Source organism: Oncorhynchus clarkii, chromosome 6, assembly GCF_045791955.1.
Source record: "Oncorhynchus clarkii lewisi isolate Uvic-CL-2024 chromosome 6, UVic_Ocla_1.0, whole genome shotgun sequence".
In the NCBI taxonomy this organism is placed as follows: domain Eukaryota; kingdom Metazoa; phylum Chordata; class Actinopteri; order Salmoniformes; family Salmonidae; genus Oncorhynchus; species Oncorhynchus clarkii.
In genome coordinates this window covers 47,777,888-47,802,833 of record NC_092152.1, presented here as the reverse complement: position 1 = coordinate 47,802,833, position 24,946 = coordinate 47,777,888, and the positions used below count along the sequence as shown (strand labels likewise).

Here is a 24,946-nt window from a genome sequence, read left to right as displayed (position 1 = left end):
TATTACGAAAACAAGCAACTTGACAGAGAGTAATGGACACAGACGATTTAAGCTTTTCACCACCGGGAATGGTAAGGGTGAAAACAGATCTGTTAAAATCGATAAATTACAAACTGGGCATACTTGAATTAGTCAGTACAGATATAAAGGAGTTGAATGCAAGCCTCAACATGAGTGATGAAAAGCTGTGACAATGGAGAATGCAACAAACAAGCTTAAACGTCCGTTTAAGATTGAAACGGACGTTAATGAACTTGAAAAGGAGAACATCTTTCTGAGATTAGCCTTACTTGACATTCAGACTAGCTCAAATTTGCTTTCTTTAAAGATAAAATAATGGTTAAAAGCCTGGGTAAAAGTCTTACTGGCACAAAAATAGGCATGAATGATCGATCTGGTCCCGAAGGAAGTTGCAGAACGGCGCAAAGTTCTGTACCCAATCTTCAAGGAGAATAGATTAAAAGGGAAATGTGTAGCTCTTGTAGTCGATAAACTGTATATTGATAATCAAATGTTCCGAGACACAAATACTACTCTATGGCTATTCTAAATATGACAAAGTTCCTATAGAGGAGTCGAATAATGGAACACCCAATAATAGCCATGGTAGGAATTGTGAGAAAAATATATATACAGTGCCTTTGGAAAGTATTCAGACCCCTTGACTTTTTCCAAATGTTGTTACGTTACAGCCTTATTCTATAATGGATTAAATAAATACAAATCCTCAGCAATCTACACACAATACCCCATAATGACAAAGTGAAAAGAGGTTTTTATAAAAATACTTTCCATTGATCGTCCTTAAGATGTTTCGACAACTTGATTGTAGTCCACATGTGGTACATTCAATAAATAGGACATGATTTGAAAAGGCACACCCCTGTCCCACAGTTGACATTGCATGTCAGAGCAAAAACCAAACCAGGAGGTCGAAGGAATTGTCCGTAGAGCTCTGAGACAGGGTTGTGTCTAGGCATAGATCTGGGGAAGGGTACCAAAAAATGTCTGCAGCATTGAAGGTCTCTAAGAACACAGTGGCCTCCATCATTCATAAATGGAAGAAGTTTGGAACCATCAAGATACTTCCTTGAGCCGGCCGCCCGGCCAAACTGAGCAATCGGGGGAGAAGGGCCTTGGTCAGGAAGGTGAAGGCCTGCATATAGACAACATCACCATAATCCAGTACTGATTAAAAAAGTGCTTTAAACAAGATCCTTTCTGACTAACATTGAAAAGCAAGATTTGTTATTCAGTTTCTTGGTGAAGATATCAATGTGCTGTTTAAAATTCAGCTTTTCATCTAACCAAATCCCAAGATACTTAAAGGAAGTGACCCTATCAATTTAATCAATCAATCTGCAAGTGACTCCATCTGTTAACTTTCAGGGAAGAGGATACCATAAACTTCAATCACAAGTTTCAATTGGAAAAGCTGCCTTTGAATAACATCAAAAGCCAACTGTAAGTCCTGAAAAGCCTTCTCAATATTAGCGCTAGAATAAATAATTGTCATCAGCATACAGATGGAGAGTCAACATTCTTCCCTATACAATTTATATACAGCATAAAATGGATCGGACCTAAAATTGAGCCCTGGGGAACTCTGTTTGTAAGCCTTCGAAACTCAGATTTAATACCCTCCTGAGCTATACACTGTCATCTGTCAGAAAGGTCATTTTGGAACCAATCCAATGCATCAACACTTAAACCAACCTTTTTTAGTCTATAAAACAGCAGGGCATGGCCAACAGTGTCGAAGGCCTTCGATAAGTCAATAAAAAGTGAAAACACAGTGATTTCTTGTCCTTTATTCTTTTCCAAAACTTTTTCCAGTGCAGACAGTTTAGATATGGGACGATAGTTATCCAACTGTGACAGATCTCCACCCTTATGTAAAGACGTGATACAGGCTGATTTTCTGACTTTTGGAATGGTATTACTCACCAATGAAATATGCAATATGTCAGTGAGAGGGGCAGCAATGATCTCTGCACCATTTTTTTCTAAATAAGGGTTTAATTCATCTAGGCCAGCCACTTTCTTAATATCAATAGATTTGAGTTCCTTTACAACTTCTGAAAGCTCGTAAAATTAAATAGATGAACCATAGGCCGGCATGTGACAGTTTTTTTCACAGCCTCATTTGAGATGTTAGGAAGGAGATCATTATCAAATACATGCCCAGCTTTAGCAAAATGTTCATTAAACATGTCAAGCAGTTTATCATGGAATGACATTGATCTCATCCCGTCAATAGATGATGCCTGGTTATTCTTTAAAGTGCCTTCCTCACCATCTTAAATAAGCATGCCCCATTCCAAAAATTTAGAAATAGGAATAGATATAGTCCTTGGTTCACTCCAGACCTGTCTGCTCTTGACCAGCACAAAAACATCCTGTGGTGTTCTGCATTAGCATCGAATACACAGGCAGTTAGGAAAGCTAAGGCTAGCTTTTTCAAACAGAAATTTGCATCCTGTAGTACAAACTCAAAAAAGGTTCTGGGACACTGTAAAGTCTATGGAGAATAAGAGCACCAGCTGCCCACTGCTCTGAGGCTAGGAAACACTGTTACCACTGATAAATCCACTATAATTGAACATTTCAATAAGCATTTCTCTACGGCTGGCCATGCATCACACCTGGCTACCCCTACCCCGGTAAAAAGCCCGGCACCCTCCACAGCAACCCTCCAAAGCCCCCACCATTTCTCTTTCACCCAATTCCAGAGAGCTGATGTTCTGAAAGAGCCAAATTGTTGCAACCCCTACCACTAGCCTGTTCAACCTCTTTCGTATCGTCTGAGATTCTCAAAGATTGGAAAGCTGCCGCGATCATCCCCCTCTTCAAAGGGGGTGACACTCTAGACCCAAACTGCTACAGACCTATATCTATCCTACCCTGTCTTTCTAAGGTCTTCGAAAGCCAAGTTAACAGATTACTGACCATTTTGAATCCCACCGTACCTTCTCCGCTATGCAATCCGGTTTCAGAGCTGGTCATGGGTGCATTTCAGCCACACTCAAGGTCCTAAACGACATCATAACCACCATTGATAAGATACATTACTGTGCAGCAGTATTCATCGACCTGGCCAAGGCTTTCGACTCTGTCAATCACCACACTCTTATTGGCAGACTCGGCAGCCTTGGTTTCTCAAATGATCGCCTCTCCTGGTATAGCAACTACTTCTTCTCAGATAGAGTTCAGTGTGTCAAATCGGATGGCCTGTTGTCCGGACCTCTGGCAGTCTACGGGGGTGCCACAGGGTTCAATTCTCGGGCTGACTCTCTTCTCTGTATACATCAATGATGTTGCTCTTGCTGCTGATGATTCTCTGATCCACCTCTACGCAGACGACACCATTGTCACGTTCTGACCTTAGTTCCTTTGTTTTGTCTTTGTTTTAGTATGGTCAGGGCATGAGTTGGGATGGGCAGTCTGTTCTTTTTTCTATAATTTGGGATTTCTGTGTTTGGCCTGGTATGGTTCTCAATCAGAGGCAGCTGTCCCTGATTGAGAACCATACTTAGGTAGCCTGGTTTCACCTTTGAGTTGTGGGTGATTATACTTTCTGTTTAGTGTGTTTTGCACCTGACGGAGATGTTTCGTGTCATTCTCTTTGTTATTTTTGTTTTAGTGTTCTGAGTTTATTAAAGATCATCATGAACACGTACCACGCTGCGCATTGGTCCTCCGATCCTTCCTACTAAGACGAGCGTGACAACCATTCTGTATACTTCTGGCCCCACTTTGGACACTGTTATCTAACCTTCAGACGAGCTTCAAGGTGTCTGGTTAGACTGTAAACTCTCCTTTCAGACTCACATTAAGCATCTCCAATCCAAAATTAAATCTAGAATCGGTTTCCTATATCGTAACAAAGCATCCTTCACTCATGCCGCCAAACATACCTTCGTTAAACTGACCATCCTACCGATCCTCGACTTCGGCGATGTCATCTATAAAATATCCTCCAACACTCTACTCAACAAATTGGATGCAGTCTATCACAGTGTCATCCGTTTTGTCACCAAAGCCCCATACACTACCCACCACTGCGACCTGTACGCTCTCGTTGGTTGGCCCTCGCTTCATACTTGTTGCCAAACCCACTGGCTACAGGTTATAAAGCCCTGCCTTATCTCAGCTCACTGGTCACCATAGCAGCACCCACTCATAGCACGCGCTCCAGCAGGTATTTCTCACTGGTCACCCACAAAGCCAATTCCTCCTTTGGTCACCTTTCCTTCCAGTTCTCTGCTGCCAATGACTGGAACAAACTGCAAAAATCACTGAAGCTGGAGACTCATATCTCCCTCACTAGCTTTAAGCACCAGCTATCAGAGCAGCTCACAGATCACTGCACCTGTACATAGCCCATCTGTAAACAGCCCATCTATCTACCTACCTCATCCCCATATTGTATTTATTTATTTATTTATCTTGCTCCTTTGCACCCCAGTATCTCTACTTGCACATTTAATGGACAAAAAAAAGTGTTTTTCTTTCAAAAACAAGGAAATGTCTAAGTGACCCCAAACTTTTGAACAGTTCACAGAACTTTTGTGAAACAGCACAGTTAAAAATATATGGCAAATAGAAATCAAACTGGATGGACACCAAAAATAGATGGGAGATGTGGAGGATAGAGGACTAAAAACAAACAAAATACAGCCACGGTAAAATAGATTGTGTCCGTAAAATATATATATAGTATGTATAAGCTGAAAGTAGAGGCCTAAGTGTTGCTGTTCATTAGTTTACTTGAATTAGGGGATGTGTGGTATGGTTAGTGGAAAATGATGAAGGAAAATATATTTTTTAAAGATGTATATATGTGTTGAGATAATGCCAAGAGTGTGCAAAGCTGTCATCAAGGCAAAGGGTGGCTGGCTACATTGAAGAATCTCAAATATGAAATATATTTTTGATTTGTTTAACACTTTTGTATACTACATGATTCCATGTGTTATTTCATAGTTTTGTTGTCTTCACTATTATTCTACAATAGTACATAGTACAAATAAAGAAGAAACCCTGGAATGAGGTGTGTCCAAACGTTTGATTGGTACTGTACTTGCTCTCTTCCTTATTTTTCTCTGCCATTCTCATGTTCTAACTCTCTCTCTTTGTGTTTCTTTCTTTCCTCCAAGGTATGCAGTGAATCTGACTGTAACTGTGAGTTTAAACATGGCTGCACGAAAAAGAAGAAATCCATGAACCTGTAAGTCCTGAAAAAATGTGGACATTGGAAAAAAATCTCTAGCGGTCTTGACAGCATAATATAAGAACTAAAATGAATGATGTCCCTATGAGTTTTGTCCCTAGGACATATCAAATATACCCAGATATGACACTATGACACATGATTGTCTAACAATTTTACCAGTAGGACATTTACGAGTCACTACAGAGAAGTAGCTACCTCATGTTCTCTTAGCTGCTGCCGTAGCTAAAGCCAATGTGGCCGACTTGTGTTACTTTTATATATGCCACTGGTTGCATCCCAAATGGAACCCTATTCCCTTCTTTTGACCAGGATCCATCAGGTCAAAAATATTTTTATATGTTTAAACAGCATATTTTTTGTTGGTTTTTCATTCAAATTATAAGAACATTTCATAAAATTCCACGTGAATTCACAGCAATGGTTTGGGTGTCACGGTGCGTCCCTTTCAGATGGTTACACATTGCACCAGTACTACCATTACTGTACCTCAATTCCCCCTCGCCAAGTTTGCCTTTCGTTCTCAGAGTATTGCCATACAGGATTTTGCCTCTCTTGCTTGCCATTTTCTGCAATTTTCCAACTGTTAATGACGATGATGTAGTGGTGGAGATTGACTCCCGGCGCCGACTTCCGTTTTTAGTGTCAAGATAGCCGGAATCGACTCCTAAGATTCAGTATTTCTGGAACAGAAGAGACTGAATAGTTGCCATACTTCCAAGAACACAAACACTCGCAACTTTCCTAGCGAGTTAGCGAGGGACGGAGAGAGATGGGAGGGTCGGCCACCAGGCAGACAGAGTGAGAACCGTGCACTAGGCCTATCTATCTGCAATCAAAAGATGTATCTTGCAATGGAATGCTGTGTCTTGGCTTGCAATGTGTCACAACTTCAGTAAAGCAGGGCCTATGATCAATGAATAGGCTAGGATATTCTACACACAACATTTTACATTTTAGTCTTATCCAGAGCAACTTCAAATTAGTACATTCATTTTAAGATAGTTAGGTAAAACAACACATCACAATCGTACTAAGCACATTTTCCCTCAACAAAGTATTTATCAGCAAAGTCGGTGCTAACCTTCCCGCTAGCCATGATTGGCTGAGATAATGAGAGGGCTGGTGACAGGAGAGACCATGTGACGTTTTGACTGTGCAGAGTGACTTGAGATAAAAGAGAAAAGGGCCTAGAACCCTTGCCCCGAGGGACTCCAGTAGTGAGAGCACATGGTGCAGACACAGATCCTCTCCACGCCACCTAGTAGGAGTGACCTGCCTGGTAGGATTGTGCAGAGCCTAAGACACCCAACCCTGAGAGGGTGGAAAAGAGGATCTGATGGTTCACGGTGTCGAAAGCAGTTCGAAAGCATCGATCTCAGTTTAGTGAGTCGCCTTGAAGCCTGACTGGGTAGGGTCAAGAAGATGATTCTGAGAGAGATAACGATAGAGTTGGTCAGAGACTACACACTCATGTGTTTTGGAAAGGAAAGAAGGGATACCGGTCTGTAGTTTTTGACATCAGCGGGGTTGAGTGTTCGTTTCCTGAGGAGGGGAGTGAATCTGGCCCTCTTGAAGTCAGAGGACGCAGCCAGTGGTCAGGGATGAGTTGATGAGGGAGGTGAGGAATGGGAGAAAGTCTCCAGAGATGGTCTGGAGATGGGAGGAGGGGATGGGGTCAAAGTGGGCAGGTTGTTGGGCCGGTGGACATCACTAGTCACAGGATTTCATCTGGAGAAAGAGGTCAAGCCATAAGGTAGTTCTGTGTGAGTGGGACCAGTTTATGAGTGAATGACGAGTGGATGTCGTCAACCTTTTTTTCAAAGTGGTTAACAAAGTCGTCCACAGAGAGGGAGGAGGGAGGCGGTGGAGGAATAAGGAGGGAGGATAAAGTGGAGAAGATTTTCACATGGTTGGAGGCAGAAGCTTAAAATGTAGAGTGATAAAAAGTGGCCTTGTCAGCGGACACAGAGGAAGAGAAGGTACAGATGTGGGATCTTAACTTGATCACTTTTGTCGCAGAGAATCTTCCTGCTGTATCAGGAAATTCAAATGAGCCTTGTGAATCTCTGAAAATGAGCAGTTCTCCTCTCCATGCAGGGGAAGTCGAGTCATTGGGATCAGGGCTTTCTGTCAAGTAATATTCTCTCTTCAGTGTGCACATATAGTCCTACCGTGTTCGTGTGGGTTTGATTCCAGCCAACACCCATCTGGCACAAATAACTCAATCTCTCCCCTTAATTTATTGATTAAGTTACACGTTTCAAATATGGACAGTCCGGGATATTTGACCCACAATCTTGATAAGAAATTACTATACCAGACACTTTTGGATAAGATAAATAGGAAACAAATAAAATAATATCTATAGGCCACATAAACATTAGTTTCCATTCATACAAAGTGTTGGATAAATTGCCACAGTAGATTTGGCATGGTAAACAAGGAAATCTTTTTTTCTATTGTACGGCCCTTAGTCTGATCAAAAAGGGCTAAATTGATTCAATGGCAACACCGACATCATCTTTTAAAGAGCGATAATGAGGTAACCAATAATGGTTGCAATTGTGATCAACTGTGGGGGTGAATTTAGAGTGTATTGATGGTTTAAACGAGACATCAGCTGGCAATAATTTAATCTAGTGCCATTGATGGTTGCAATAAACCCTGTTATTTGATTATATTCCAATAGGCTACCCGATAGCCTAGCCATGCGATAATTTGATTTGGGCCACCAGTTGATTGACAGATGTAGGCCTACTGTAGAATGATAAACAGTGTGGATGCTCACCCAAGTTTTGTAGTTATGTGACAGTGACTGCATAGAATTCAAATGAGGAGATAGGCAGGTGATAGAGGGAATAAAGAGAAAATCTTCACTAAGGAAAAAATGAGTAGCCCTGTGCCACCACTGTGATGACCAGATGCTCTCAGATTATTAGAGCACACATAGTCAGATGATGAGATAGCAGCTGGAGTAGCAGTGTCCTCTGGGGTAATCCATGTCATGGCCAAAAAGTGTATGGACAGAGCGAAGATTGAACACACACTCGCATCATTAGCAAAGAGAAAGAGCAGGCAAGCTAGTGCGAAGCTGTATTGCATTAGTGGAAACCAAGACTGTTCTCAGGGCAGGTCTGACTAGCAAAAGGGACTTTTCGTAGCAGGTTAGGAGAATTTACGCAGCAGTTTTAACGTGGCAGGTATGGAGAATTAGGAAAGGGTTAGCTAAAATTGTCCCAGGCCTGCCCCGAAAACTGTCTTGGTTTCCACTAATACTATGCTGCCAGCACGATAGACAGAGGGGGCAGGCAGAAAGTACTGTGGTGTGCATATGTCTCGGTAAACAGTATCTCTTGTCTTGCATGCTTTGCAAATTCACCAAAGTATGTGTCACAACTTTTCCCCCCATCTTTTCATATTGAAATGGACAGCTGCAACACAGGGAGATCGGCTGACATGACGAATTGTGGGTGCTATCCTATTTGACCTCCTCCTCTGGTTTCTTCTCTGTTCTTCAGCAGATGCAGACTCAATCACTACCAAATATTTATATCATGATATAACTACTCTCATTTTCATTCCCAAAATGATCTCTCCTCATTTTGGAGCAAGAACTGTGGAGACTAGAGACATTTGCTTTTTAATTTAAAAAAAATCTGATTTATCTTCTTTTTGATTTACCTAGAATGTTGTTGTTTCATCCAAACCTTTTTCATTTTCTTCAAACTGGTTATTTAGCAGCATCATAGAATCTCCTAGCTAGCTCGACTCCATGGGTTATACTCATAATTAAAATATGTTTTCCACAGGGCCAAAGACATGAAAAATCGCTTGACTTTCTTGAGGAAGAACGATTTCCATGGCAGCAACCCAACAAACGGGCTGGAGAAAGTCCTGAAATCAGTCAAGTAAGAGCCTCCTTGTAAAGAACACTCCGGATATGAGTTTCCCCTAGTTACAGATCTAGGACCAGCTTCCCCTCGTCCAATCCTGTCCTTAACCATTAGTGGTGAAAATGCATAACTGACCCAAGATCATCGTCTAGGGGCAACTTCACCCTCCACTGTAAAGCACACTCCAGCCACTGGTGCATCCCAAGACCTCAGAAGAGGATACTGTAACTTAAACTGACTTCATACACTAGTCATTTGAAAAGCATTACAATAACAAACCAACACCTGTCGTTCAGTTTGTGATCAGCATGTCATATTTTTGCAATGAGAGAACAGTTACTGTCACCGTTTTCCTCAATCACCTCAACTCCGTGCTGCTCACAGTAGGAAATACATTTAATCATAGTCCAGATTATAATGATAAACACTTACAGTACCAGAGGCACAGTGTGAGAGAAGGGTTTTTCTTTGAAAAGCTCACACACAATAATACGAAACGTGATATATTCGTCCTTTGTCTTTCTGTGCTGTCATTTTTAGGCCCTCGCCAGAGGAGGCCCTGAAGTGGGGGGAATGCTTTGATACGCTGCTGGCTCACAAATGTACGTTTTTCAACGCACTAAGATCCTAATGTCTTTATTTTTTATTTATAAGGTGCTACACATAGTATTTTTATTGTAATTTCAGAAAATGTCCATAATGTATTTGCCGCTAATAGTGGAATGATAGTATTTCACAGTATTACTTCCCCGCCAGTGTTGTGGTTGGCTGTGATATTTGCCTGTTGATTTCTCCCGCCGGAGCGGCATCTGTTGTCACAAAGGGAAATATGTTCTGACTTTGTGGCTGTGCTATCTGGTGGCAATAGCTCTGTCATTTCCTGGTTCCTAGCGATTTAGATGGTGCAATGATTCCCTACACTATTCAGTGCTTGTTTTCTCACATAAATTGAAATTGAGCGAAGTGTAGAATTTTAGCAAGCAGAAAATGAGCGATTTCCACTAGATAACACAGCCACAGTGTCAGAACCGCTTTCCCATTTTGGCAACAGATGCCTGTCCTCAATAGGCGAATATCTCAGCCAATGATCAAGTTTGCAGACGACACAACAGTGGTAGGCTTGATTACCAACAACGACGAGACAGCCTGCAGGGAGGAGGTGAGGGCCCTCAGAGTGTGGTGTCAGGAATATAACCTCTTACTCAATGTCAGCAAAACAAAAGAGATGATTGTGGACTTCAGGGAACAGCAAAGGGAGCACCACTGTATCCACATCGACAGGACAGCAGTGGAGAAGGTGGAAAGTTTTAAGTTCCCATCACCGACAAACTGAAATGGTCCACGCACACAGTGTGGTGAAGAAGGTGCAACAGCGCCTCTTCAACCTCAGGAGGGTGAAAAAATGTGGCTTGTCCCAGAAAACCCTGACTAACCTTTACAGGTGCACAATCGAGAGCATCCTGTCATGCCGTATCACTGCCTGGTACTGTAACTGTACCGCACACAACCGCAGGGCTCTCCAGAGGGTGGTGCGGTCTGCACAACACTTCACCGGGAGCAAACTACCTGCCCTCCAGGACACCTACAACACCCAAAAAAGATCTTCAAGGACAACAACCACCAACCGAGCCACTGCCTGTTCACCATCAAAGCTGGGACAGAGAGATTGAAAAACAGCTTCTATTTCAAGGCCATCAGATTGTTAAACAGCCATCACTAGCACAGAGGCGGCTGCCTACCAACAGACTTGATATCATTGGCCACTTTAATAAATGGAACACTAGTCACTTTAATAATGCCACTTTAAGAATGTTTACATATCTCACATTACTTATGTCATATGTATATACTGTATCCAACACTATCTATGGCATCTTAGCCGCTCTGTCACTGCTCATCCATATATTTTATATTTTATTATTCCATTTCCTTTACTAGATTGTGTGTATTAGGTTTTGTTGTGGAATTGTTAGATATTACCTGTTCGATACTGCTGCACTGTCGGATCTAGAAGCATAAGCATTTCACTGCACTCGCAATAATACCTGCTAACCATGTGTATGTGACCAATCAAATTTGATTTGATTACAAAACTGTAAGTAATACTGTGAAACACTATCATCCCACTATTAGTGCCAGATACGTTATGGACATTTTCTGAAATGATAATGCAAAAATACATCACCTTTAACTTTTGTTTAGACTTTTGTTTAGGCAATGTATATTTTCCAAGGGAGCCATACAAAAAATACCTTGGTCTCAAAATGACTGTGAATGAATTAATTTGACCATTTTAAAATATACAATTGCAATGTGAATACAGCAAGCATAAGAACACAGTCAACAGACTTATTTCCATTGTGGTCCTGTATGTTGATACATACTATTTAATAACACATTATATAGTGTTTTTGTATTAAATATTATGATATATTGTCTTGGACAGATGGAGTGGCAGTCTTCCAAAGGTTCCTGCAGACAGAGTTCAGTGAGGAGAACTTGGACTTCTGGTTGGCCTGTGAGAAGTACAGGAAAATCAAATCCCAGTTCAAAATGGCCTCCAGAGCAAAACAAATCTTCTCAGAATACATGTCCATACAGTCCTGTAAAGAGGTAAAGCCAATACACAGTACACACACCATGGTTCATCTTTAGAGTAATAATTTAGTGATGCTGCTACTATTTGAGCAGTGCGTTTTTGTGAGAAAGTGTGTTACAGATAAGATGTATTGTTCTTATTTATACCATTTAGAGATACAAACTGGAGTAGGGTGAAGTTGCCCCTAGGTGCTGATCTTGGGTCAGTTTGTCCAGTGATTATATATATATATATATATATATATGAGTACATTCGGAGTATTCAGACCCCATGATTTTTTTCCCACATTTTGTTATGTTACAGCCTTACTCTAAAATTGATTAAATTGTTTTTTTTCCTACACATTTTACACCATAATGACAAAGCAAAAACCGGTTTAGACATTTTTGCTAAGTTATTAAAAATAAATAGCTGAAACATCACATTTACATAAGTATTCTGACCCTTTAATCAGTACATTGTTGAAGCACCTTTGGCAGCGATTACAGCCTCGAGTCTTCTTGACTGCTACAAGCTTGGGACTCCATTGTTCTCTGCAGATTCTCAGTTTTTTTAGGTTGGTTCGGGAGCATCGCTGCACAGCTATTTTTAGGTCTCTCCAGAGATGTTCGATTGGGTTCAAGTCTGGGCTCTGGCTGGGCCACTCAAGGGCATTGAGACTTGTCCCGAAGCTACTCCTGCGTTGTCTAAGCTGTGTGCTTAGGGTCGTTTCCTGTTGGAAGGTTAACCTTCGCCCAAGTCTGAGGTCCTGAGTCCTCTGGAGCAGGTTTTCATCAAGGATCTCTCTATACTTTGCCTGGTTCATCTTTCCCTCGATTCTGACTAGTCTCCTAGTCCCTGACGCTGAAAAACATCCCACTGCATGATGCTGCCACCACGCTTCACCATAGGTATGGTGCCATGTTTCCTTCAGACGTGACGCTTGACATAAACGCCAATCTTGGTTTCATCAGACCAGGTCAGAGTCTTTAGGTGCCTTCTGGCAAACTCCAAGCAGGCTGTCAGGTGCCTTTTACTGAGGAGTGGCTTCTGTCTGGCCACTCTACAATAAAGGCCTGATTGGTGAAGTGCTGCAGAGATGGTCATCAAATCAAATGTATTTATATAGCCCTTCGTACATCAACTGATATCTCAAAGTGCTGTACAGAAACCCAGACTAAAACCCCAAACAGCAAGCAATGCAGGTGTAAAAGCACAGTGGCTAGGAAAAACTCCCTAGAAAGGCCAAAACCTAGGAAGAAACCTAGAGAGGAACCAGGCTATGTGGGGTGGCCAATCCTCTTCTGGCTGTGCCGGGTGGAGATTATAACAGAACATGGCCAAGATGTTCAAATGTTCATAAATGACCAGCATGGTCGAATAATAATAAGGCAGAACAGTTGAAACTGGAGCAGCAGCACGGTCAGGTGGACTGGGGACAGCAAGGAGTCATCAGGTCAGGTAGTCCTGGGGCATGGTCCAGGTCCAATCTTTCTGGAAGATTCTCCCATCGCCACAGAGGAACTCTGGAGCTCTGTCAGAGTGACCATCTGGTTCTTGGTCACCTCCCTTCCAAATCATGTCCAATCAATTGAATTTGCTACAGGTGGACTCGAATCAAGTTGTAGATACATCTCATGGATGATCAATGGAAGCAGGATGTACCGGAGCTAAATTTCAAGTCTCATAGCAAAGGGTCTGAATGCTTAGGTAAATAAGGTATGTGTGTATTTTTTTTAATAAATTTGCAAAAATTTCTAAAACCTGTTTTTGCTTTGTAATTGTGGGGTATTGTGTGTAGATCGAGAAGGAAAAATATTTATTTAATCAATTTTAGAATAGGGTTGTTACGTAACTATGATGAAACTGGCTCTCATGAGGACCCCCACAGGAAAGGAAGACCCAGAGTTACCTCTGCTGCAGAGGATACATTCATGAGAGTTACCTGCACCTCAGATTGCAGCCCAAATAAATATTTTGAGTTCAAGTAACAGACACATCAACATAAACTGTGGAAGGGACTGCGTGAATCAGGCCTTCATGGTCGAAATGCTGCAAAGAAACTACTACTGAAGGACACCAATAAGAAGAATAGACTTGCTTGGGCCAAGAAACACGAGAAATGGACATTAGACCGGTGGAAATCTGTCCTTTGGTCTGATGAGTCCAAATTTGAGATTTTTGGTTCCAATCGTCGTGTCTTCGCGAGATGTAGAGTAGGTGAACGAATGATCTCTGCATGTGGAGTTCCCGCCGTGAAGCAAGGAGGTGGTGTGATATTGTCACCAGCAAAGCACCCCAACACCATGTGATTTATTTAGAATTCAAGGCACACTTAACCAGCATGGTTTGTGCTTAGTGGGACAAGGACCCAAAACACACCTCTAGGCTGTGTAAGGGCTATTTGACCAGGAAGGAGAGTGATGGTGCTGCATCAGATGACCTGGCCTCCACAATCACCTGACCTCAACCCAAATGAGATGGTTTGGGATGAGTTGGACCATAGTGTGAAGGAAAAGCAGCCAACAAGTGCTCAGCATTATGTGGGAACTACTTCAAGACTGTTGGAAAATCATTCCTCATGAAGCTGGTTGAGAGAATGCCAAGAGTTTGCAAAGCTGTCATCAAGGCAAAGGATGGCTACTTTGAAGAATCTCAAATATAAAATATATTATTTCATAACTTTTTTGGTTACTACATGATTCCATATGTGTTACTTCATAGTTTGTCTTAACTATTATCCTACAATGTAGAAAATAGTAAAAATATAGAAAAACCCTTTAATGAGTAGGTGTGTTTAAACTTTTAACTGGTACTGTATATATACACCTATCGGTTTTGATTCAGAAAATGTGTACTTTTCCACCTATTATTTCATATTATTTTTGGCTGACTGCAAACAGCAGATGTGGCTAACAACTGCGCATGTGCACTCTCATGAGGCAAACTCTTACAGGGTGACTAGACAGCTCGCGTCGAGTGCGCGAGCACTGCAATTTAAAAAAATATATATATTATTCAATTATTGCACTCACGCGCGCCAACGAACATCTGCGTTGCCAAGGGCTAAAATAGAAGTCAGTTCTATTTGTGACGCAGATCATGCTGCAAGTCCTGCCTCTCACATCTCCTCATTGGTTTATAGAAGCAGGTACCCACGTGCCATTTCCTCATTGGTTATACCCACGTGGGTGACTGAAAGATGAACGAGGTCGGTGGCGATAATGTACCTAATTTATGAAAGTTGCCAATCGCAATATAAAGTCCAAAGAAAAAGCCTGGGAGGAGAGATGACTAGAAACGATTCGGTTGACCGTTTTTATGTGTGGATTAAATGTTGGAGTAGAGGACCTTGTGCATTTCAGGTAAAATAACAACTCAATGTTTATATCCCAGGACAAATTAGCTAGCAACAGCAAGCTAGCTAAATAGGGCAAATTAGCTAGCAATTGCAAACTAGCTAGCTAAATTGGCATAAATGTTTAATGCTTTTTGACCTGTCCCCAAATTAATGTAATTGGTTCAGAGTTTTTTTTATATTTTAACATGCGTGTCGTGATCGTGTTTGGTGTGGGGGAACAAATAACTGTGTGCACGCGCGCAGCCGGTTTAGTTTCCGTGTTAGTTTTATGGGGAGAAGGAGCTGCTGCAAAAGTTAAAACCAGTTAGCCTGAAGTTATTTCTGAAAAGTGAAAATCCGAAGATGGTATCAAGAGCAAGGTGGAGTTCGGTCCCTGGCTGCAAGAAATCTAGGAAGACACAAAATGTTTCGTAGATGGCTCGTAGCAATGAAAAAAAACTGTAAATTCGATGTAAACACTCCTACAGCCAATCTAAGTGTGTGTAATAGCCTTGCACTTCATTAACTACGAAAGAGATATACAAAAAAAAAAAAACTCAGACAACGGTTCCTTCTCTATTCTGCATTGTTGTATTCGGCACATTTGACAAATAACATTTGATTTGTATTCCCATCGACTGGATATGGTACCGTGCCAAAATACAGAGGCGCTTATGAGAAAAGTGTCAAAGCGAGCATCTGGTGGTAGGTAATCTAATCATTGCAGTTTGAGTTGATCTTATTGTGTTGTAACCATTGCACCATATAATGTAGATATGGCCTGGGTGCTCTACCGGTTAGCATGTGTGGCCTGTCTTTATGACAAGGGGTTTGAAGAGATGAGACAGTAATTGTGTCACCTAACACTGCAGAATAGACAGATTAAAATGTAAGGTTGTTGCATTTTAATTACTTGTCTACTCGCTTATTTCATAATCAGAATCTCCCATGTCTGATGTGTGTTGTGCAAGCCATGGTTTATTTTCATTTAACATTTCATGCTTTTAACAACTGTATAGATCATGTTTTAGGGAAGACCTAGATGCAGACAGTGTCAAAGTAACACGTTTATTACTCGAACAGGGGGCAGGGAAAAAACGACAGGTCAAGAAGGGCAGGCAGAGGTCAGTAATCCAGAAAGGTACAGGATGGGGGGGCAGAATGGTCAAAACCGGGAAACAAGAACTAGGAAAAAGACAGGAGCAAGTGGGAAACCGCTGGTAAGCTTGACGAACAAAACAAACTGGCAATAGACAAACAGAGAACACAGGTTTTACACAGGGGATAATGAGGGGAGACAAGCACAAAGACGGGTGTGACAGTTTTGCAATGCGTGAACTACATGGCCCCAGGTAGGCCTATTTGGTTGCATGTAGTCTGGTCTATTGTGTATTCGTAACCTCCACCTCCCCTGTCGATAGCGGCCATGAGTATCCTAACAATTATATTTACTTTTAGCCCCAAGGCCATAAAAAACAAACATTCATTAGAAATTACAAACATGGTATCACATTATACTTGTTAGGATGGAAGTTTTGCTTTGTCAATACACAAGAATAATAATTTGGCATATAACCCATACTATACCAACTGTCAATTACTTTCACGTTTACAATTGTATATATAACAGACTACCATTGTGTCACAAATAACTGAGAGGTCAATGACCCCAACTCACTCGCCGATTCTGGCCTCAAAGAACCAAGCAACAGCAAGCTCCTCTGGCACCCATGTGAGTTTATGTTGTCAACTGTATATTTTCACACCTTTTCCTGATGTGTTGCCTAGCCATGGCGTATTAGCATGACAACATGTCAGGCAACTGTATAGCCAACTGACATTTACTCCTGAGGTACTGACCTGTTGCACCATCTACAACCGCTGTAATTATTATGTGACCATCCTGGTCATCTATAAATGTTTGAAAATCATTTTAGAACAACCTGGCATAAATGTCAATGTACTCTTATCTCCACCTGGCACAGCCAGAAGAGGACTGGCAACCCCTCAGAGCCTTGTTCCTCTCGAGGTTTCTTCCTAGGTTCCTGCCTTTGTATGGAGTTTTTCCTAGCCACCGTCCATCTACATATGCATTGCTTGCTGTTTGGGGTTTTAGGCTGGGTTTCTGTATAGCCCTTAATGCTGACGTAAGGCTGTTATAAATACTTTTGATTGATTGATTGCGTGGAATGACTTGGCCCAAGATCCACCTGGTGTGTTTATTTATTTTTGCAGTCACAGTACCTAACCTGACACACACATCACACCACATTTTGTTACATTACAGCCTTATTCAAAAATGTATCTTTTTTTTTTAATACTCAATCAACACACAATACCCCAAAATGACAGATTTTTTTTGCGAATGTATTAAAAGTGAAAAACAGGTATTCAGACCTTTTGCTATCAGACTCGAAATCGAGCTCAGTTGCATCCTGTTACCATTGATCATCCTTGAGATCCTTTCTACAACTTGATTTGAGTCCACCTGTGGTCAATTCAATCGATTGGACATGATTTGGAAAGGCACCCACCTGTATATAGAGTCCCACAGTTGGCAGTGCATGTCAGAGCAAAAACCAAGCCATGTGGTTGAAGAAATTGTTTGTAGAGCTCAGAGAAAGGATTATGTCGAGGCACAGATCTGGGGAAGGGTACCAAAACATTTCTGCAGAATTGAAGGTCCCCAAGAACACAGTGGCCTCCATCATTCTTAAATAGAGGAAGTTTGGAACCCCCAAGACACTTCCTAGAGCTGGCCGACCAGGCAAACTGAGCAATCGGGGGAGAAAGGCCTTTCTCAGGTAGGTGACCAAGAATCCGATGGTCACTCTGACAGAGCTCCAGAGTTCCTCTGTGGAGATGTGAGAACTTTCCAGAAGGACAACAATATCTGCAGCACTCCACCAATCAGGCTTTTATGGCAGAGTGACAAGACGGAAGCTACTCCTCAGTAAAAGGGACATGACAGCCAGCTTGGAGTTTTTTTTAAATGCACCTAAAGGACTCTCAGACCATGAGAAACAACATTCTCTGGTCTGATGAAACCAAGATTGAACTCTTTGGCCTGAATGCCAAGCATCGCGTCTGGAAGAAACCTGGCACCATCCCTACGGTGAAGCATGGTGGTGGCAGCATCATGCTGTGGGGATGTTTTTCAGCAGCAGGGACTGGGAGACTAGTCAGGATCGAGGGAAAGTTGAACGGAGCAAAGTATAGAGAGATCCTTGATGAAAACCTGCTCCAGAGCACTCAGGACCTCAGCCAAGACAACGTAGGAGTGGCTTCGGGAGTGGCCCAGCCAGACTGGACTTGAACCCGATCGAACATCTCTGGAGAGACATGGAAGTAGTTGTGCAACCAAAGGTGCTTCAACAAAGTACTGAGTAAAGGGGCTGAATACTTAAGTAATTTTGATATTTCAGTTTTTTTATTTTGAATAAATTTGCAAAAGTTTTTTACTTGGTCATCACGGTGTATTGTGTGTAGATTGATTTAAAAAATGTAATCAATTTTAGAACAAGGTTGTAACAAAAGGTGTAAAAAGTCAAGGGATCTGAATACTTTTTGAATGCACTCTACCTGTAACTTCGACTATTCACAAGTCCTTGGAGTCTTCCACTTCCTGAAAACCAGTGTAGACCCCATAAGGCGATAGATATTTGGCTCGGATGGCATTTACCACGCAGGATGGGACTGGAATCCGGACTCCTGGACCCAGTGTCTTACCACGGAGGAAACACCATAGTGCTCTCAAAGCAGCACGTTAAGATATGGCAGCCCTTTTTGGCTTAGAGGCGAAAGAAACGCAAACATATTATAGGCGAGGTGCTGGCTAGCGGAGTAGAACACTTGAAAAATTAGAGGGAGCGCTGCACACTCTAGGAGCTCAGATGCAATAATTTAATAACCAACGTTTCGACAGACAAGATGTCTTCATTAGGGTACAAGAACAAACACTGAGGGGTGACTAGTTTATATAGTGTCAAAGGACACACACAGGTGTCTGTAATCATTGGTGGGTGTGGCCTGATATCATTGGTTAATTCTCAGATGTAAAATTAACATACCACAAACATGAAAGGATAGCATACGATCATATATACAATTTGGCTACATAGGCCTACAAACATTTACAATAGAAAAATCACAATCACTAGAATGGCTTCAGATCGAAGTCTATGTTAAGACCGAAGGGAGCAAGGGTCTTTAAATGAAAGATCCAGGCAGCCTTTCATTTAAACAATAAATTGTCGGTCACCCCCTCTCCTAGGGACCTCCTTTCAATTAAGGACTCGCTTTAAGGTTAGGATTGGGGGAAGGGAAGCTGATCCGAGAGTTGTGCCTAGGGGAAACCTCACTCCGGAGTATATGAAACATTAGCAGGGTGTGATATTTAAAGTGGCAATCAGCGGTTGAAACAATAGTGTTCTCCCGCCACGGTTTTGCTAAAAAGCTGAGGGATGGGGCTGGAGAAATCTAACCACTCAAATGCATAGACAGAACTATGGATGCAAAAGTATAGTTTTAACCATGTTTTGAGGCTATACAGTATTTGTTTACATTACTTTGCTTACGGAGTAAAACAAGCTTATATTTTGGGTTCTGATGGGGTACAACAGTTGAACTCCGCCCATGAGGCATTTGTTATATTCTACAAAAATCAATGTATACATATCATTCATTTATAAATGTATGTAGCTACTGCAGATCCCTTTTAAGAGCCTCCTTCCAATAACAGGTGAATCTGGACTCCTACACCCGAGAGGTCACGAAGGAGAACTTGCAGAGCACCTCGGCAATGACCTTTGACCTGGCCCAGAACAGGATCTATGGCCTCATGGAGAAGGACCCGTACCCTCGCTTCCTGCGCTCAGACCTCTACAGGGACTTGACCAACCAAAAGAGGTTCAACGCCATGGTGCCAGATCTGCCCTGAATTGGAAGATAGATTGAGGACATTGGATGACTTGGAGCCCTGGTTTGTGTTCATTAGAGGGATGGACATTGGAGAGCTGTGCCCAGGTGACATTCACGTTGTCTAAATTGGTTTAGATTATGGTTTGGTACTATTTTTGTCAGTGTTATATACTTACCTCATCTGATTCTCCATGGGCATTTTCCCAACCTGGTTCTGTGGTCATTGGTTTCTGACGAGTTAATTTAAAGAAATGTTTTGAACAAATACAGCTTCCATATCCTCATGGGCCTTCCTGTTTGTGGCATAGCCCAAACCTTCACTGCCTTCTATTTCTGTGTGTAACACAGGCAGATTTCTGACACTTCACTATTCCAAAGACAAGAAGATGCTATACACTATATCTAGGAGGTGTTCAACATAGCCAAGAGGCCTTCCAGTGTATTCAAACCGTTGTGCAATCAACAAACATGGTGCAATGAAATCCCCCCCCCCCCCCAAACATTATACAAGCAATCCTATATGATCTTTTAATATTTCAGCATTGGAAGCTCTGCAATACAAGGTGGTTGCCACTGCTTACAGAAAACCTTCACCATCAGCATCCAGATTCTAAGTGCAATATGAATGTTTTATGTACAGTGCCTTCAGAAACTATTCACACAACCTTTCCTCATTTGAGATTAAAATGTATTTCATTGTAATTTTTTTATCAACGATTTACACAATACTCAAACATATGTACAAATATATATATAGATATAAAAGGAAAATTTAACACTAATATATCTGTTAGAATCACCTTTGGAAGCGATTACAGCTGTGAGCCTTTCTGGGTAAGCCTAAGAGCTTTCTACACCTAGATTGTGGAACATTTGCCATTCTTTACAAAAGTAGTCAAGCTCTGTCAAATTGTTTATTGATCATTGCTAGACAACCATTTTCAGGTCTTGCCATAGATTTAAGTAGATTTTAAGTCAAAACTGTAACTCAGCCACTCAGGAACTTTCACAATCTTCTTGGTAAGCAACTCCAGTGTATATTTTGCCTGGTGTTTTTGGTTATTGTCCTGCTGAAAGGTGAATTCATCGTCCAGTGTTAGATGGAAAGCAGACTGAACAAGGTTTTCCTCTGAAATGTTGCCTGTGCTTAGCGCAAACTCCCCAGTCCTTAACGATTACAAGCATACCCATAACATGATGCAGCCACAACTACAGAATTGAAGTCAGAAGTTTACTTACACCTTAGCCAAATACATTTTAACTAAGTTTTTCTTTTCACAATTCCTGACATTTAATCCTAGTAAAAATTCCCTGTCTCAGATCACTTATGATCACCACTTTATTTTAAGAATGTGAAATGTCAATAATAGTAGAGAGAATTATTTATTTCAGCTTTTATTTCTTTCATCACATTCCCAGTGGGTCAGAAGTTTACATACACTCAAATAGTATTTGGCAGCATTGCCTTTAAATTGTTTAACTTGGGTCAAACATTTTGGGTAGCCTTCCACAAGCTTCCCACAATAAGTTGGGTGAATTTTGGCCCATTCCTCCTGACAGAGCTGGTGTAACTGAGTCAGGTTTGTCGGCCTCCTTGCTCGCACATTAATTTTTCAGTTCTGCCCACACATTTTCGATAGGATTGAGGTCAGGGCTTTGTGATAGCCACTCCAATACCTTAACTTTGTTGTCCTTAAGCCATTTTGCCACAACTTTGGAAGTATGCTTGGGGTCATTGTCCATTTGGAAGACCCATTTGCCACCAAGCTTTAACTTCCTGACTGATGTCTTGAGATGTTGCTTCAATATATCCACACAATTTCCCTTCCATATGATGCCATCTATTTTGTGAAGTGCACCAGGCCCTCCTGCAGCAAAGCACCTCCACAGCACGATGCTGCCACCCCCGTGCTTCACGGTTGGGATGGTGTTCTTCAGCTTGCAAGCCTCCCCCTTTTTCATCCAAACATAACGATGGTCATCATGGCCAAACAGTTCTATTTTTGTTTCATCAGACCAGAGGACATTTCTCCATTCTTTGTCCCCATGCGCAGTTGCGAACCGTAGTCTGGCTTTTTTTTTATGGAAGTTTTGGAGCAGTGGCTTCTTCCTTGCTGAGCAGCCTTTCAGGTTATGTTGATATAGGACTCGTTTTACTGTGGCTATAGATACATTTGTACCCGTTTCCTCCATTGACGTCATTGTGAAATCCCTGAATGGTTTCCTTCCTCTCTAGCAACTAAGTTAGGAAGGACTCTGTATCTTTGTAGTGACTGGGTGTATTGATACACCATCCAAAGTGTAACTAATAACTTCACCATGCTCAAAGGGATATTCAATTTCTTATTTTTTTTGCTTGCTCGACTGAGGTACCTTACAGATAATTGTATGTGTTGTGTACAAAGATGAGGTAGTCATTCAAAAAATCATGTTAAACGCTATTATTGTCTAATAAAATGCATTTGCTGGCACACACCCAGAGAAAATTATTTTAATGTAGAGGTGCTGACTAATGGTGAATAAACTGTAAGCTATATAAAAAAAAAAGTGTTTTTAAACGCTATTATTGCACACAGAGTCCATGCCACTTATGTGACTTGTTAAGCAAACTTTTACTCATGAATTTATTTAGGAGTTGAACACTTGACTCGACATTTTTTTTTAAACTTAATTACAAATTTGACATTATGGGCTATTATGTGTAGGCTAGTAACGAAAAGTATCTCAATTTAATCTATTTTAAATTCAGGCTATAACGCAACAGAATGTGGAAAGAGTCAAGGGGTGTGAATACTTTCTGAAGGTACTGTATAAAGGAGAAATAGTATATTACCCTGTACGTTTATGTATTAAAGTATCTTATATAATAGTAATTGTTTTAGGGAGGCTCATATACTACATACAAGTAACAAACAGCAATAACATGGAAAAGCAATTTGTCATGAATAATTAAGCTCATGACATCCACAGCACATATCTGACTTTTAGAGACCCCTAAGGAGAAACATTTATCCTCAAGGAGAAAAAACAAACATGTTAACCAAACAAATGGGTCATATGAAAAAGAGAGACTGAAGTTATAGAATAACTGGTTTGTTACTTATGCTGCAAATGTATAAAGACGCTTTGCTTAATAAGAGTGCATTTTGGTGTATTCACTATGTACAATCTAACACATGGAGCATTTTAATTAGCCTATAGTTAATTGACATGTGCGTGTCAATTTTGAATATTGATTAGTTCCCAATGTGTTTATTCTAGAGATTTACTGTTTCTTTCCGTGGCTGCAGCTCAATCCCCTCTTTCCACTGATATAAAGCTTGGCCTATTTCATAATATAGTGTTTGTGAAAGTGGTGTTTTTCTACACATGAGAGGATCCAGACAAGAAAATTGTCACAAAATCATATTTAAAACTCAAGCCTTTTGAGCTGGCAACTCATACGACCCCATCAAAGAGGAGACTCAAACATGACAATGTCGTCTGAACTTTGACACCCACGTCCTAATTACAAAGATGTCTTCTCACAGAAGTCTGAACCGTTTGAGCTACAAACTAATAGTCACCAACATCAACAGATAAGACTCATAAACATTTAGCACTCGTTTTACTGTACATCGCACACAAGCTTCAGGGGCGTCATCGGAAGGTAACCTGTGAAAATGGCACAACATGAATAGGGTATAAAAAGTGCCATAAACAGAGTGACTAAATATGGGTATAGATGTGTATATAAATAAATAAAAATTACTTATATCTCCTACATATAGACCCAGTCGGTATTAGATGGACCGTCGCGGCCCAGCCTGCCTGTGGGGGAAACAAACTGTGGTAACCTAGGTTACTCTATTGGCTCACAGCAAAAACTTGACCTTTTTCAAAACACAGTTTTGTTGTTGTCTGCTTGTTTTAGTCAATTACAAAACTACATTTAAGAAAAGTACAACATGTATAAAGACAACTTTTCAGCATTGCCTGCTCCATAGCATTCTCACTACTTAGAAAGATGTAATATTGTAGGGCTTCCCTCATGCCCCTTTTCATGACGAAGCTTGCAGCCATTCGAGCGAGCGTGTGTGTGTGCTAGGTAGCTACCGACCGGAACATTAAGCTGGCCAAGACCAACAACACAAACAAACTGACTATACAGATACAAGTTGTGGGTGGAGTTACAAACTGACTGTACTAAACACTCCTACGCTGAATAGCCTGAAGCCACAGGGCTCTTCTCGCAGGCTCCATTTTCCTACGTAGGAGCATTGCAAAATCAACGACAGAGTTGGCTCTTGTACAATGGAAATATTTGTTTTTCCCAATTTGTGAGCGTGGTCGAGGGGAATTCCTTATTATTACGTGACTATTGACTCGAACAATAGGACAGACATTTCAAAAACGTATTCCTTTTGATTTCTTTTTGGGCTGTTTTGCCATTTATGAATCTGTTATCAATGTGTTTCTATGGGCTATAACAGTAAAAGACAAATTCATTATTTTATACCTACAGGGGTCCTAAAAAGCTATTTAGCTAAATGATCCATGGTATGACTATCTTAAAACATGTTAGCTTAGTAGATAACGCGAACCAAGGGCTTAGATCAGACGTTCAAATAAAATGACTGATAAGAGCAGTGACTGTAGATTCTGAACTTGTATCATTTTAATTGTCAGTTCCTATTCAATGGATGCAAAGAGATATACTGATCGTTTTACTGTATTTCTTAATGTATTGTTAACATTAACTTCAATGCAGTATGACCACAATGTTACTTTTGTTCTCCACCATTAGTCAAAATAAAGTACTCATGTCAGACTAGTCTTGTTTTTATCAATACCAAAATACAATAAAATCAAGTATAACATGGCCTCGTATCATTTAATTGCATAAACTGTCAAGCTATTCCACAGCCCAAAGGACACTGGAAGTTGTGGTTAGTGTTCTCACTAAGATCAGAAGGTTCGATCCCAGGTCGAGGTGTACT

The 24,946-nt window shown here is 41.1% G+C and overlaps 1 protein-coding gene across 3 annotated transcripts in view; it reads left to right on the top strand.

The window, feature by feature from the left end:
• Nucleotides 1-24,826, top strand: part of LOC139411232 (regulator of G protein signaling 3b) — a 91,877-nt gene extending 67,051 nt beyond the window's left edge. For 2 of the 3 annotated variants that reach the window (XM_071157246.1, XM_071157247.1), the window contains 5 exons: nt 5,160-5,230; nt 9,046-9,144; nt 9,670-9,731; nt 11,576-11,742; nt 19,789-24,826. In XM_071157246.1, coding sequence (XP_071013347.1) covers nt 5,160-5,230; nt 9,046-9,144; nt 9,670-9,731; nt 11,576-11,742; nt 19,789-19,986 — 597 coding nt within the window. In that variant the 3' untranslated portion in view covers nt 19,987-24,826. The remainder of the gene's footprint in view (nt 1-5,159; nt 5,231-9,045; nt 9,145-9,669; nt 9,732-11,575; nt 11,743-19,788) is intronic. The other variant, XM_071157245.1, reaches the window with a different exon arrangement.
• The last annotated feature ends 120 nt before the right edge of the window (nt 24,827-24,946 follow it).